This window comes from Ranitomeya variabilis, chromosome 3 (genome assembly GCF_051348905.1).
Source record: "Ranitomeya variabilis isolate aRanVar5 chromosome 3, aRanVar5.hap1, whole genome shotgun sequence".
Classification (NCBI taxonomy): domain Eukaryota; kingdom Metazoa; phylum Chordata; class Amphibia; order Anura; family Dendrobatidae; genus Ranitomeya; species Ranitomeya variabilis.
Window position 1 is genome coordinate 775,205,545 of NC_135234.1, and position 17,394 is coordinate 775,222,938.

At 51.1% G+C, this 17,394-nt stretch overlaps 1 protein-coding gene across 3 annotated transcripts in view; it reads right to left on the reverse strand.

Moving 5' to 3' along the window:
* Positions 1-17,394, reverse strand: part of INPPL1 (inositol polyphosphate phosphatase like 1) — a 54,113-nt gene that overhangs the window by 27,654 nt on the left and 9,065 nt on the right. Inside the window, exons 1-6 of one of the 3 annotated variants that reach the window (XM_077298868.1) lie at positions 10,637-10,807; positions 7,598-7,661; positions 5,838-5,988; positions 3,014-3,116; positions 2,750-2,890; positions 2,134-2,224 (exon numbers count right to left, since the gene is read on the reverse strand). In XM_077298868.1, coding sequence (XP_077154983.1) covers positions 2,134-2,224; positions 2,750-2,890; positions 3,014-3,116; positions 5,838-5,988; positions 7,598-7,661; positions 10,637-10,716 — 630 coding nt within the window. In that variant the 5' untranslated portion in view covers positions 10,717-10,807. Of the gene's footprint in view, positions 1-2,133; positions 2,225-2,749; positions 2,891-3,013; positions 3,117-5,837; positions 5,989-7,597; positions 7,662-9,123; positions 9,231-10,636; positions 10,808-17,394 lie in introns of those variants that run through there. The other 2 variants (XM_077298867.1, XM_077298866.1) reach the window with 2 other exon arrangements.

Consider the following 17,394-nt stretch of genomic DNA (forward strand, 5'->3'; position numbering starts at 1 on the left):
AGTGCCGCACTTCCTGTAAGCGCGAATTAGATGCGGCTGTCAGATTGACAACGGCATTTAACTAGTTAACAGCCGCGGGTGGATTGTGATTCCACCCACAGATGTTGCGGGCACATGTCAGCTTTATAGATCAGCTGTCATGTGCCTGGAAAGGTGCAGGCTCAGCGCCGGAGCCCGCACCAAACAGGGGTTATCCAACATGTGCGAACTGTTACACCCAATGTCAGAAAGGGGTTAAATGTTTCAGAACAACAAATGTAAATATTAGACAAAGATAGTTTTTGGAAAAAGAAGTCCAAACCTACAGGGTCCTGTGTGAAAAAATAATTACCCCCTCCCCCTTATAACATAAATGAACTGTGGTTTACCACATCTTTGGGAAGCTGAGTTCACATTCCCTAGCCACACAAGGGCCTGATTACTGCCACACCTATTCTCAATCAGGAAATCACTTAGATAGGACCTGCCTGACAAAGTGAATTAGACCAAAAGGTCCTCAACAGCTAGATATCATGCCGCAATACAAAGAAATTCTGGAACAAATGAGATCTATCAGTCTGGTAAAGGTTATGAAGACATTTCTAAAGCTTTGGGACTCCAGCGAACCACAGTGAGAGCCATTACCCACAAATAGTGAAAACATGGAAGTAAGGTGAACCCTCCCAGGAGTGGCTAGCCAACAAAAATTACCCCAAGAGCACAGCAACGACTCATCCAAGAAGTCACAAAAGACCACACCACAACATCCAAAGAACTGCAGGCCTCACTTGTTAAGGGCAGTGTTCATGATTCCGCCGTAAGAAAGAGACTGGACAAAAATGGCCGGCATGGCAGAGTTACAAGATGAAAATCAGTGCTGAGCAAAAAAGCTCGTCTCTGAGGATTGACGAGACAGAAGTTTAACTTTTTCGAAGGTGTATGTCCCATTATATCTGGCGTAGATGTAGCACAGAATTTTGGAAAAGGAACATCATACCAACAGTAAAATATAGTGGTGATAGCGTGATGGTCTGGGGCTGTTTTGCTGCTTCATGACCTGGAAAACTTGCTGTGGTAAATGGAACCATAAATTCTGCTGTCTACCAAAAAATTCTAAAGGAGAATATCCGGTCATCTGTTTATGACCTCCAGCTGAAGAACACTTGGGTTATGCAGCAGGACAATGATCCAAAACACATCAGCAAGTCCACCTCTAAAAGGCTTAAAAAAAAAACCAAATTAAAACTCTGGAGTGGCCTAGTCAAAGTCCTGACCTCACTCTGAGATGATGTAAAGACCTTAAAAAGGCGGTTCATGCTCAGAAACCTCCCATGTGGCTGAATTACAACAATCCTGCAAAGATAAGCGGCCAAAATTCCTCCAGAGCGTTATAAAGACTCATTGCCAGTTATCGCAAGCGCTTGACTGCAGTTGTTGCTGCTAAGGGCCCAACCGATTATTAGGCTTAGAGGCAACCACTTTCTCACACAGGGTCCTGGAGGTTTGGGTTTCTTTTTCCCTTCATTTATAAACTGCATTTTGTGATTGTGTGAAATATATATATATACATACATATATACACACACACATATATAATATATATGTGTATATATGTATCTATATGTGTATTTATATCATATGTATGTATATATATTATGTGTGTATATATAAATATTTTGTGTGTGTGTATATATTATATATGTGTCTATATGTGTATTTATATCGTATGTATGTATATATATTATGTGTGTATATATAAATATTTTGTGTGTGTGTATATATTATATATGTGTCTATATGTGTATTTATATCGTATGTATGTATATATATTATGTGTGTATATATAAATATTTTGTGTGTGTATATATATAATGTATGTGTATATATGTGTCTATATGTGTATTTATATCGTATGTATGTATATATATTATGTGTGTATATATAAATATTTTGTGTGTGTGTATATATTATATATGTGTATATATGTGTCTATATGTGTATTTATATCGTATGTATGTATATATATTATGTGTGTATATATAAATATTTTGTGTGTATATATATTATATATGTGTATATATATAATGTATGTGTATATATATGATATGAGTATACATCTGTCAGCACACTGCAGTCTCTCCTCCACCTTCCCACCTGCTGCACAATCTTGGCCACCATGGGCGAGCTCTGTTGGTCGAAAATCTTGGACAGAATTTCCAGTCCGGATAAAACTTTATCAACTTCCCTTAAAGGCAAAAACAATAAACTGATGAGATTACGGATAAAACAGAAGATAAATCAGGGCGGGGTACACAGAACATCCGGGGCACCAGGTGAAGTATTGGAGGGGTTTGGCGGTGGCAGAACAGCAGGCCTGCAGGGGCAGTGACATTTCATAGACAAGACTGAATAGAGTTTTACAAGCAACATCCCCGGCATCATGTCATGAAAACAATCTGCTCGTTGTCAGGATCCCCGACTGCTGTCAGTGAATGGAAGTTACATCACCAAGATACAAGGTCTCATGGTTTATACTGGAAACAGTAACAAACCCTCAGCTGTGAGAGGAGAAAGATCTGCAGGGCATCTGGATGCAGAGAAGAGTTTCTCCATTCACTGACAGCAAGCATTAGTGATTATTGTAGATTATTTGTAGCAGCCGTACTTTTAGCCTAAATTGCCAAAAAGCCACTAACTAGTGTAAAGTGAATAATAAGCACAAGCTGTGAGGGTCCGGAGCAGGAGGACACCTCTTTGGTGGTCTTCTTACCCGTGCAGCCGCTTGCAGGAGTGGACCAGCGTCTTGTTGAGGTGCGGCAGGCTGCTGGCTCCGGACTTCACAGCTTCCAGGTCGAGAGCGTAGCTGCCCTTCAGGTAATCGTGGGACACGGTGCTCAGCCCGTTACTGGAGCTGGAAAGGATCAGAAGAGCGGCCATATTGGTGGTCACCCAGCTTCCCCAGAAGTAGATACACCAAGCCCAGACATGGAAAGATCCTGCCATCAGCCGCAGACCTTCTTCTTGGCTTTCTTACCTCTCGGACGGACTGATGTCTCCACAGTTCGGCACCAAAGACCCTCCAGAAAAACTAGCGGAGGCCGAGCGAGGCGGCAGAGGAGGCTTCTCATCCTCCCCATCTGAAACACAATGAAAACAGACAAATCAGATACAGGAAAATTCCTTTAATCGTCAGCATTTATATCCAGGATATCAGACTGCAGACCCGGAGCAAAATTACCCAGGTGCTCTCCTTCCTATACACTCATACACCGCCGGTATGATCCCCTCCCTGCAGAGTCTGCCATGGACGCTCTCCTCCCTATACACTCATACACCGCCGGTGTGATCCCCTCCCTGCAGAGTCTGCCATGGACGCTATCCTCCCTGTACACTCATACACCGCCGGTATGATCCCCTCCCTGCAGAGTCTGCCATGGACGCTCTCCTCCCTATACACTCATACACCGCCGGTATGATCCCCTCCCTGCAGAGTCTGCCATGGACGCTCTCCTCCCTATACACTCATACACCGCCGGTGTGATCCCCTCCCTGCAGAGTCTGCCATGGACGCTCTCCTCCCTATACACTCATACACCGCCGGTGTGATCCCCTCCCTGCAGAGTCTGCCATGGACGCTATCCTCCCTGTACACTCATACACCGCCGGTATGATCCCCTCCCTGCAGAGTCTGCCATGGACGCTCTCCTCCCTATACACTCATACACCGCCGGTATGATCCCCTCCCTGCAGAGTCTGCCATGGACGCTCTCCTCCCTATACACTCATACACCGCCGGTGTGATCCCCTCCCTGCAGAGTCTGCCATGGACGCTATCCTCCCTGTACACTCATACACCGCCGGTATGATCCCCTCCCTGCAGAGTCTGCCATGGACGCTATCCTCCCTGTACACTCATACACCGCCGGTATGATCCCCTCCCTGCAGAGTCTGCCATGGACGCTCTCCTCCCTATACACTCATACACCGCCGGTGTGATCCCCTCCCTGCAGAGTCTGCCATGGACGCTCTCCTCCCTAAGCACTCATACACCGCCGGTGTGATCCCCTCCCTGCAGAGTCTGTCATGGATACTCTCCACCCTATACACTCATACACCACCCGTGTGATCCCCTCTCTGCAGAGTCTGCCATGGATGCTCTCCTCCCTATGCACTCATACCCCGCCGGTGTGATCCCCTCCCTGCAGAGTCTGCCATGGATGCTCTCCTCCCTATGCACCGCCAGTGTGATCCCCTCCATGCAGAGTCTGCCATGGACGCTGTCCTCCCTATACACCGCCGATGTGATCCCCTCCCTGCAGAGTTTGCCATGGACGCTCTCCTCCCTGTACACTCATACACCGCCGGTATGATCCCCTCCCTGCAGAGTCTGCCATGGACGCTATCCTCCCTGTACACTCATACACCGCCGGTATGATCCCCTCCCTGCAGAGTCTGCCATGGACGCTCTCCTCCCTATACACTCATACACCGCCGGTGTGATCCCCTCCCTGCAGAGTCTGCCATGGACGCTCTCCTCCCTAAGCACTCATACACCGCCGGTGTGATCCCCTCCCTGCAGAGTCTGTCATGGATACTCTCCACCCTATACACTCATACACCACCCGTGTGATCCCCTCTCTGCAGAGTCTGCCATGGATGCTCTCCTCCCTATGCACCGCCAGTGTGATCCCCTCCATGCAGAGTCTGCCATGGACGCTGTCCTCCCTATACACCGCCGATGTGATCCCCTCCCTGCAGAGTTTGCCATGGACGCTCTCCTCCCTATACACTCATACACCGTCGGTGTGATCCCCTCTCTGCAGAGTCTGCCATGGACGCTCTCCACCCTATACACCGTCGGTGTGATCCCCTCTCTGTAGAGTCTGCCATGGATGCTCTCCTCCCTATGCACCGCCAGTGTGAACCCCTCCCTGCAGAGTCTGCCATGGACGCTGTCCTCCCTATACACCGCCGATGTGATCCCCTCTCTGCAGAGTCTGCCATGGATGCTCTCCACCCTACACACTGTCAGTGTGATCCCCTCCCTGCAGAGTCTGCCATGGACGCTCTCCTCCCTATGCACCGCCAGTGTGATCCCCTCCATGCAGAGTCTGCCATGGACGCTGTCCTCCCTATACACCGCCGATGTGATCCCCTCCCTGCAGAGTTTGCCATGGACGCTCTCCTCCCTATACACTCATACACCGCCGGTGTGATCCCCTCTCTGCAGAGTCTGCCATGGACGCTCTCCACCCTATACACTCATACACCGCCAGTGTGATCCCCTCTATGCAGAGTCTGCCATGGACGCTCTCCTCCCTATGCACCGCCAGTGTGATCCCCTCCCTGCAGAGTCTGCCATGGACGCTGTCCTCCCTATACACCGTCGATGTGATCCCCTCTCTGCAGAGTCTGCCATGGACGCTCTCCACCCTATACACCGTCAGTGTGATCCCCTCTCTGCAGAGTCTGCCATGGACGCTCTCCACCCTATACACCGTCGGTGTGATCCCCTCTCTGCAGAGTCTGCCATGGATGCTCTCCTCCCTATGCACCGCCAGTGTGAACCCCTCCCTGCAGAGTCTGCCATGGACGCTGTCCTCCCTATACACCGCCGATGTGATCCCCTCTCTGCAGAGTCTGCCATGGACGCTCTCCACCCTATACACCGTCGGTGTGATCCCCTCTCTGCAGAGTCTGCCATGGACGCTCTCCTCTCTGTATCAGATAGATATAAGTAGGATTTAACCTGTTAAATGCTGTCGACAAATGAGAAAAATCCCAGGCATTAAAGAGATAGTAACAATCAGCAAAATTAGAACAAGTCCCAGCATTCCCAAGTAAAGAAGCACCCTGACCAGAATAGTCTCTGTCCTCCAAGATGTCCTTCTCCTTCTCTCGCTCCACGGGGTACAGCAGGGTGCACACCATCCCCTGATTGGGCTGCAGGTAAAGTGCGATCAGGTCCCCCAGCGTCTTGAAGCGTCGCACCTGGACCCCCAGAGACGTCTGTGGAGAGAGGGACAGAGGAGTAAAGGAGAGAGAAAATCAAGAGACCGCAAAAGAGTGATACACGGAGGAGCGAGACCCCCAGAGAACAACAACCAGCCCATCCCATGGAGCACCCCATAACACAGAGATCAGCGATGTCCCCCCCATAATACAGAGGTCAGCAATGTCCCCCCCATAATACAGAGGTCAGCAATGTCCCCCCCATAATACAGAGGTCAGCAATGTCCCCCCCATAATACAGAGGTCAGCAATGTCCCCCCATAATACAGAGGTCAGCGATGTCCCCCCATAATACGGAGGTCAGCGATGTGTCCCCCCCATAATACAGAGGACAGCGATGTGTCCCCCCAATAACATAAAGGACAGCGATGCCCCCCGGAGATTAGTACACGCAGTGCTCTGCCCCCGGCGGTGGGTACAGGCACCTGTTTGTGCAGCTGTCCGCTCGCTCGTCTAGACTGATGTTCAGCACAGAACACAGGAGCAGCTGTCACCGAGCCCCCGACAATCAGCCAGGAGGGTCTGCGCTCCCTGAAGAGTCTGCGCTCCCTGAAGAGTCTGCGCTCCCTGAAGAGTCTGCGCTCCCTGAAGAGTCTGCGCTCCCTGAAGAGTCTGCGCTCCCTGAAGAGTCTGCGCTCCCTGAAGAGTCTGCGCTCCCTGAAGAGTCTGCGCTCCCTGAAGAGTCTGCGCTCCCTGAAGAGTCTGCGCTCCCTGAAGAGTCTGCGCTCCCTGAAGAGTCTGCGCTCCCTGAAGAGTCTGCGCTCCCTGAAGAGTCTGCGCTCCCTGAAGAGTCTGCGCTCCCTGAAGAGTCTGCGCTCCCTGAAGAGTCTGCGCTCCCTGAAGAGTCTGCGCTCCCTGAAGAGTCTGCGCTCCCTGAAGAGTCTGCGCTCCCTGAAGAGTCTGCGCTCCCTGAAGAGTCTGCGCTCCCTGAAGAGTCTGCGCTCGCTGTAGAGTCTGCGCTCGCTGAGGGTTTGTCCCAATCTCTGTAGATGACGCCGGATTTGGCGCTCTTGTCGGTCTGACACTGCGGCCCCTCCAGAAGCAGTGAGTCGGACCCAAGCAGTCTTATACTAACGGCTCCACTGAGGATTAGCAAGGAATGTCAGCCCCCAAAGCTGCGGCCCCTTTATACATTTACCTTGTTGATTTTCTTTTTCTTCTCCCAGGAACCAGAACTCATTTTTTGCGCTGATGTGCGAGCGCTTGTTTGAGGAGGGAATGGATTAAAAAGGTAACGAAAAATGGATCCGCGGACATTTGTACTGATGCCTCAATTGTTTACTATATATAAAAAATGCAGAGACCCCCAAAATTGCATTTTGAGACATGTATTTTTATTTAACCCCTATGAGGGCCGGCACGCGCCACCGGATGGGTCTACTCGGCAGAGCTTTATGCAAGGCTTATATAAACCCAGCTCAAAAATGGGGTCCTCCCTGATGATGGACACGTCGAGGAGTCCAGGGGGCGGGGCATAAACCCCCTCTCATTGAACCCACCCACTAGACCCTTGTATGTAACCACGTCGTACAGAGCTTATAGCGGGACGGGAGGCGCTTATACCGCACACGTGATGGAAGATCCCCATTATCAGTGTGATAGATACCTGCACAGCCAGGTGGTCCTCCTCATCGGGCAGGATGCGGTAGGTGTGCACGTGCTTCTGGAACCTGCAAGAAGAGGACACAGGACGGTTATTACAGGTCAGCGGTGATTATAACCACAGACAACTGCAGGGATCGCCGGCAAGGATTCTCCGCAGGGGACCGCCAGCACAGATTCTCCCGGGGACCGTCAGCACAGATTCTCCCGGGGACAGCCAGCACAGATTCTCCCCGGGGACCGCCAGCACAGATTCTCCCCGGGGACCGCCAGCACAGATTCTCCCCGGGACCGACAGCACAGATTCTCCCCGGGACCGACAGCACAGATTCTCCCCGGGACCGACAGCACAGATTCTCCCCGGGACCGACAGCACAGATTCTCCCCGGGACCGACAGCACAGATTCTCCCTGGGACCGCCAGCACAGATACTCCCCGGGACCGCAAGCACAGATTATCCCGGGGACCGCCAGCACAGATTCTCCCCGGGACCGACAGCACAGATTCTCCCCGGGGACCGCCAGCACAGATTCTCCCCGGGGACCGCCAGCACAGATTCTCCCCGGGACCGACAGCACAGATTCTCCCCGGGACCGACAGCACAGATTCTCCCCGGGACCGACAGCACAGATTCTCCCCGGGACCGACAGCACAGATTCTCCCCGGGACCGACAGCACAGATTCTCCCTGGGACCGCCAGCACAGATACTCCCCGGGACCGCAAGCACAGATTATCCCGGGGACCGCCAGCACAGATTCTCCCCGGGACCGCCAGCACAGATTATCCCGGGGACCGCCAGCACAGATTATCCCGGGGACAGCCAGCACAGATTCTCCCCGGGACCGCCAGCACAGATTATCCCGGGGACCGCAAGCACAGATTATCCCGGGGACGGCCTGCACAGATTATCCCGGGGACGGCCTGCACAGATTATCCCGGGGACAGCCAGCACAGATTCTCCCCGGGACCGCCAGCACAGATACTCCCCGGGACCGCCAGCACAGATTCTCACAGGGACCGCCAGCACAGATTCTCTCTGGGACCGCCAGCACAGATTCTCTCTGGGACCGCCAGCACAGATACTCCCCGGGACCGCCAGCACAGATTTTCCCCGGGACCGCCAGCACAGATTTTCCCCGGGACCGCCAGCACAGATTCTCCCCGGGACCGCCAGCACAGATTCTCTGCAGGGATCCCTGTATGAGGTTGCTTCCGGCGTGCTATTCTTGTAGGGATCGCTGGGTGGCAGCCTCCACTATACTGTGGAGCCCGCTAAAGGCTGGCACTGCTCCCTCATGAACAAAGGGCAGGGTGACCTGGACGGGTGCGGCCCATCACCTGAGCTCCAGATGTAAGCAGCAGAGGACACTGGGAGTTTCCAGCCCGGGCCGGTCCGCACCATGTCACCCGCGCCGCATCCGCGTCCTTGTAAGGACACAGCGACCTGAGATCCTCGCCCCACAACACACTTGTTTTGGGTGATTTCTGTCAACCAGATCTTACTGTAAACAAACGACTGCAACACAAACCTCTCCACCTGCGGAGCCGTCACTGGGAAAGCACCCGGCCATGAGCACCAAGCGCAGGTGATGGGTGGGAGACGTCCTGAAGACCGTAGCATCCCCGCTCGCCATCTGCAGACTGTCGCATCCCCCGCTCGCCATCTGCAGACTGTCACATCCTCTGCTCACCATCTGCAGACTGTCGCATCGCCCGCTCGCCATCTGCAGACTGTCGCATCGCCCGCTCATCTGCAGACTGTCGCATCGCCCGCTCGCCATCTGCAGACTGTCGCATCGCCCGCTCGCCATCTGCAGACTGACGCATCGCCCGCTCGCCATCTGCAGACTGACGCATCCCCGCTCGCCATCTGCAGACTGTCGCATCCCCCGCTCGCCATCTGCAGACTGTCACATCCTCTGCTCGCCATCTGCAGACTGTCACATCGCCCGCTCGCCATCTGCAGACTGTCGCATCGCCCGCTCGCCATCTGCAGACTGACGCATCGCCCGCTCACCATCTGCAGACTGACGCATCCCTGCTCACCATCTGCAGACTGACGCATCCCCGCTCACCATCTGCAGACTGACGCATCCCTGCTCACCATCTGCAGACTGACGCATCCCTGCTCACCATCTGCAGACTGTCGCATCGCCCGCTCGCCATCTGCAGACTGTCGCATCGCCCGCTCGCCATCTGCAGACTGACGCATCGCCCGCTCGCCATCTGCAGACTGTCGCATCCCCCGCTCGCCATCTGCAGACTGTCACATCCTCTGCTCACCATCTGCAGACTGTCGCATCGCCCGCTCGCCATCTGCAGACTGTCGCATCGCCCGCTCGCCATCTGCAGACTGTCGCATCGCCCGCTCGCCATCTGCAGACTGTCGCATCGCCCGCTCGCCATCTGCAGACTGACGCATCCCTGCTCACCATCTGCAGACTGACGCATCCCCGCTCGCCATCTGCAGACCGTCGCATCCCCGCTCGCCATCTGCAGACCATCACATCCCCGCTCGCCATCTGCAGACTGTCGCATCCCCGCTCGCCATCTGCAGACTGACGCATCCCTGCTTGCAATCTGCAGACCATCACATGCCCGCTCTCCATACGCAAACGTCGCATCCCCGCTCGCCACCTGCAGACCATTGTATCCCAGCTCACCATCTGCAGACTGTCGCATCCCCGCTCGCCATCTGCAGACAGTCGCATCCCCGCTCGCCATCTGCAGACTGTCGCATCCCCGCTCGCCATCTGCAGACTGTCGCATCCCCGCTCGCCATCTGCAGACCATCACATAGCCCGCTCGCCATCTGCAGACTGTCGCATCCCCGCTCGCCATCTGCAGACTGTCGCATCCCCGCTCGCCATCTGCAGACCATTGTAGCCCAGCTCGCCATCTGCAGACTGTCGCATCCCCGCTCGCCATCTGCAGACCATCACATAGCCCGCTCGCCATCTGCAGACTGTCGCATCCCCGCTCGCCATCTGCAGACTGTCGCATCCCCGCTCGCCACCTGCAGACCATTGTATCCCAGCTCACCATCTGCAGACTGGTGGAAAACATCCTACAATCCGCCATTTGATCGCCCTGCATGGAGCTTCTGCGCAGGACGACGCCATATTGTGGAGAGTTTAGGCCTAACCCGCCGCCTGTCGCTCGTCACATGACCTCGCAGGTATTTACATATGGAAATAAGAAGGCCGCAGCCCCGGACGACAGATGAGAAGTGTCGGTGAAGTGACGTTATTTAACCCTCGCACTCTGGAAAATCCCCTCTTTGGTCAAAATTTCTGCAAACGCCAATATGGCCGCCGTTATTAATGCGCCTATCACTCTGCTTTCAGGCACTGCTGCAAAACTGCCTCCCCAGATTGTGAATAGGAAATACATGATTTTTAGCAGCAGAATTAGTCGCAGTTTGCGGTTACTTTTCTGCCGTGTATAAATCCATTCTTAAAGGGGATGTCCAGAATTCAAAACCAACATGGCTGCTTCTTCCATATGCAGCACTGCACGAGAGGCAGTCACTGGAGCTGTAATTCCGCACACGGCCTGTGGACCAAAGAGGCGTTGTTCAGGCAGTGAGGGCCATCTTTGTCTAATCCTGGACTGCCCCTTTAAGGTGCTGAAGCTCCCGGCTCTGGGATAAGGATGGGATGACGGTCTGGCATACAATTATGGGTCATTAAGTCTGACGAGCTCCAGGGATCAGACGCAGGGTGCTCGCCAGGCTCCGGAGTCTCCACAGTGACCTCCACAGAAAGCCGACCGTGGCACGGCGCCACCACAAAGCAAGGTCATAACTGATGTGGCCGGACAGGGGGCAATCACAAGTTGTTTCTACGACAACCGTCCCAATGTCACATCACTGCATACACAGAAACCAATTAGAGCTCAGCTTTCACTTTCCCAGAGCAGGTCTGACCATGAAAGCTAAGCTGTGATTGGTTACTATGAAGAGCAACATGCAAGAAGAGTTACGATTGGTTGCTATAGGGAAACAAGGCTTTAAAGAAGTGAAAGCGAAGTCCTGATTGGTTGCTTCAGCCACACAGTACCATTATCCACAGGTAACAAGGCTGAATGCTGGTGATTGTAGTGCAGACGCCCCGGGTGTAAGGATGACGACGAGATGTTAGATCTGTGTGACAGCGGCGCCAGAGTGGGAATATGGAGAGATCCGCCACAACACTCCGCGACAGGATCACACAGGATGGGATTAGATACACGGCTCAGCAGTCAGTATCACACAGGAGAGGATTAGATACACGGCTCAGCAGACAGTATCACACAGGATAGGATTAGATACACGGCTCAGCAGTCAGTATCACATAGGATAGGATTAGATACACGGCTCAACAGACAGTATCACACAGTATAGGATTAGATACACAGCTCAGTAGACAGTATCACACAGGATGGGATTAGATACACAGCTCAGCAGTCAGTATCACACAGGAGAGGATTAGATACACGGCTCAGCAGTCAGTATCACACAGAGGATTAGATACAGCTCAGCAGTCAGTATCACACAGGAGAGGATTAGATACACGGCTCAGCAGTCAGTATCACACAGGAGAGGATTAGATACACGGCTCAGCAGTCAGTATCACACAGGAGAGGAATAGATACACGGCTCAGCAGTCAGTATCACACAGGAGAGGATTAGATACACAGCTCAGCAGTCAGTATCACACAGGAGAGGATTAGATACACAGCTCAGTAGACAGTATCACACAGGAGAGGATTAGATACACGGCTCAGCAGACAGTATCACACAGTATAGGATTAGATACACAGCTCAGTAGACAGTATCACACAGGAGAGGATTAGATACACGGCTCAGCAGTCAGTATCACACAGGATGGGATTAGATACACAGCTCAGCAGTCAGTATCACACAGGATAGGATTAGATACAGCTCAGCAGTCAGTATCACACAGGAGAGGATTAGATACACGGCTCAGCAGTCAGTATCACACAGTATAGGATTAGATACACGGCTCAGCAGACAGTATCACACAGGATAGGATTAGATACACAGCTCAGCAGACAGTATCACATGGGAGAGGATTAGATACACGGCTCAGCAGTCAGTATCACACAGGAGAGGATTAGATACACGGCTCAGCAGACAGTATCACACAGGATAGGATTAGATACACGGCTCAGCAGTCAGTATCACATAGGATAGGATTAGATACACGGCTCAACAGACAGTATCACACAGTATAGGATTAGATACACAGCTCAGTAGACAGTATCACACAGGATGGGATTAGATACACAGCTCAGCAGTCAGTATCACACAGGAGAGGATTAGATACACGGCTCAGCAGTCAGTATCACACAGAGGATTAGATACAGCTCAGCAGTCAGTATCACACAGGAGAGGATTAGATACACGGCTCAGCAGTCAGTATCACACAGGAGAGGATTAGATACACGGCTCAGCAGTCAGTATCACACAGGAGAGGAATAGATACACGGCTCAGCAGTCAGTATCACACAGGAGAGGATTAGATACACAGCTCAGCAGTCAGTATCACACAGGAGAGGATTAGATACACAGCTCAGTAGACAGTATCACACAGGAGAGGATTAGATACACGGCTCAGCAGACAGTATCACACAGTATAGGATTAGATACACAGCTCAGTAGACAGTATCACACAGGAGAGGATTAGATACACGGCTCAGCAGTCAGTATCACACAGGATGGGATTAGATACACAGCTCAGCAGTCAGTATCACACAGGATAGGATTAGATACAGCTCAGCAGTCAGTATCACACAGGAGAGGATTAGATACACGGCTCAGCAGTCAGTATCACACAGTATAGGATTAGATACACGGCTCAGCAGACAGTATCACACAGGATAGGATTAGATACACGGCTCAGCAGTCAGTATCACACAGGATAGGATTAGATACACGGCTCAGCAGACAGTATCACACAGGATAGGATTAGATACAGCTCAGCAGACAGTATCACACAGGAGAGGATTAGATACACGGCTCAGCAGTCAGTATCACACAGTATAGGATTAGATACACGGCTCAGCAGTCAGTATCACACAGGAGAGGATTAGATACACAGCTCAGCAGTCAGTATCACAAAGGAGAGGATTAGATACACGGCTCAGCAGACAGTATCACACAGGAGAGGATTAGATACACAGCTCAGCAGACAGTATCACACAGGATAGGATTAGATACACAGCTCAGCAGTCAGTATCACACAGGAGAGGATTAGATACACGGCTCAGCAGACAGTATCACACAGTATAGGATTAGATACACGGCTCAGCAGTCAGTATCACACAGGATAGGATTAGATACACAGCTCAGCAGTCAGTATCACACAGGATAGGATTAGACACACAGCTCAGCAGTCAGTATCACACAGGATAGGATTAGATACAGCTCAGCAGACAGTATCACACAGGAGAGGATTAGATACACGGCTCAGCAGACAGTATCACACAGTGTAGGATTAGATACACGGCTCAGCAGTCAGTATCACACAGGATAGGATTAGATACACAGCTCAGCAGTCAGTATCACACAGGATGGGATTAGATACACAGCTCAGCAGTCAGTATCACATAGGATAGGATTAGATACACAGCTCAGCAGTCAGTATCACACAGGAGAGGATTAGATACACGGCTCAGCAGACAGTATCACACAGGATAGGATTAGACACACAGCTCAGCAGTCAGTATCACATAGGATAGGATTAGATACACAGCTCACCAGTCAGTATCACACAGGAGAGGATTAGATACACGGCTCAGCAGTCAGTATCACACAGGATGAGATTAGATACACGGCTCACCAGTCAGTATCACACAGGATGAGATTAGATACACAGCTCAGCAGTCAGTATCACACAGGATGAGATTAGATACACAGCTCAGCAGTCAGTATCACACAGGATGGGATTAGATACAGCTCAGCAGACAGTATCACACAGGAGAGGATTAGATACACGGCTCAGCAGACAGTGTCACACAGGAGAGGATTAGATACACGGCTCAGCAGACAGTATCACACAGGAGAGGATTAGATACACGGATCAGCAGTCAGTATCACACAGGATAAGATTAGATACACGGCTCAGCAGTCAGTATCACACAGGATAGGATTAGATACACAGCTCAGCAGTCAGTATCACACAGGAGAGGATTAGATACACGGCTCAGCAGTCAGTATCACACAGGAGAGGATTAGATACACGGCTCAGCAGACAGTATCACACAGGAGAGGATTAGATACACAGCTCAGCAGACAGTATCACACAGGATAGGATTAGATACACGGCTCACCAGTCAGTATCACACAGGAGAGGATTAGATACACAGCTCAGCAGTCAGTATCACACAGGATAGGATTAGATACACGGCTCAGCAGTCAGTATCACACAGGATGAGATTAGATACACGGCTCACCAGTCAGTATCACACAGGATGAGATTAGATACACAGCTCGGCAGTCAGTATCACACAGGAGAGGATTAGATACACGGCTCAGCAGACAGTATCACACAGGAGAGGATTAGATACACAGCTCAGCAGACAGTATCACACAGGATAGGATTAGATACACAGCTCAGCAGTCAGTATCACACAGGATAGGATTAGATACACAGCTCAGCAGACAGTATCACACAGGAGAGGATTAGATACACGGCTCAGCAGTCAGTATCACACAGGATGAGATTAGATACACGGCTCACCAGTCAGTATCACACAGGATGAGATTAGATACACAGCTCGGCAGTCAGTATCACACAGGAGAGGATTAGATACACAGCTCAGCAGACAGTATCACACAGGATAGGATTAGATACACAGCTCAGCAGTCAGTATCACAGGATAGGATTAGATACACAGCTCAGCAGACAGTATCACACAGGAGAGGATTAGATACACGGCTCAGCAGTCAGTATCACACAGGATAGGATTAGATACACGGCTCAGCAGTCAGTATCACACAGGATAGGATTAGATACACGGCTCAGCAGTCAGTATCACACAGGATAGGATTAGATACACGGCTCAGCAGACAGTATCACACAGGATAGGATTAGATACACGGCTCAGCAGTCAGTATCACACAGGAAAAGATTAGATACACAGCTCAGCAGTCAGTATCACACAGGATAGGATTAGATACTCGGCTCAGCAGTCAGTATCACACAGGAGAGGATTAGATACACGGCTCAGCAGACAGTATCACACAGGAGAGGATTAGATACACAGCTCAGCAGACATTATCACACAGGATAGGATTAGATACACGGCTCACCAGTCAGTATCACACAGGAGAGGATTAGATACACGGCTCAGCAGTCAGTATCACACAGGATGAGATTAGATACACGGCTCACCAGTCAGTATCACACAGGATGAGATTAGATACACAGCTCAGCAGTCAGTATCACACAGGATGAGATTAGATACACAGCTCAGCAGTCAGTATCACACAGGAGAGGATTAGATACACGGCTCAGCAGTCAGTATCACATGATGGGATTAGATACACAGCTCAGCAGTCAGTATCACACAGGAGAGGATTAGATACACAGCTCAGCAGTCAGTATCACACAGGAGAGGATTAGATACACAGCTCAGCAGACAGTATCACACGATGGGATTAGATACACAGCTCAGCAGTCAGTATCACACAGGAGAGGATTAGATACACAGCTCAGCAGTCAGTATCACACAGGAGAGGATTAGATACACGGCTCAGCAGTCAGTATCACACAGGAGAGGATTAGATACACGGCTCAGCAGTCAGTATCACACAGGATGGGATTAGATACACAGCTCAGCAGTCAGTATCACACAGGATAGGATTAGATACACAGTTCAGCAGTCAGTATCACACAGGAGAGGATTAGATACACGGCTCAGCAGTCAGTATCACACAGGAGAGGATTAGATACACGGCTCAGCAGTCAGTATCACACAGGATGGGATTAGATACACAGCTCAGCAGTGAGTATCACACAGGATAGGATTAGATACACAGTTCAGCAGTCAGTATCACACAGGAGAGGATTAGATACACGGCTCAGCAGACAGTATCACACAGGAGAGGATTAGATACACGGCTCAGCAGTCAGTATCACACAGGAGAGGATTAGATACACGGCTCAGCAGTCAGTATCACACAGGATAGGATTAGATACACAGCTCAGCAGTCAGTATCACACAGGAGAGGATTAGATACACAGCTCAGCAGTCAGTATCACACAGGATGGGATTAGATACACAGCTCAGCAGTGAGTATCACACAGGATAGGATTAGATACACAGTTCAGCAGTCAGTATCACACAGGAGAGGATTAGATACACGGCTCAGCAGACAGTATCACACAGGAGAGGATTAGATACACGGCTCAGCAGTCAGTATCACACAGGAGAGGATTAGATACACGGCTCAGCAGTCAGTATCACACAGGATAGGATTAGATACACAGCTCAGCAGTCAGTATCACACAGGAGAGGATTAGATACACAGCTCAGCAGTCAGTATCACACAGGATAGGATTAGATACACGGCTCAGCAGACAGTATCACACAGGATAGGATTAGATACACGGCTCAGCAGTCAGTATCACACAGGAGAGGATTAGATACACGGCTCAGCAGTCAGTATCACACAGGATGGGATTAGATACACAGCTCAGCAGTGAGTATCACACAGGATAGGATTAGATACACAGTTCAGCAGACAGTATCACACAGGATGGGATTAGATACACAGCTCAGCAGACAGTATC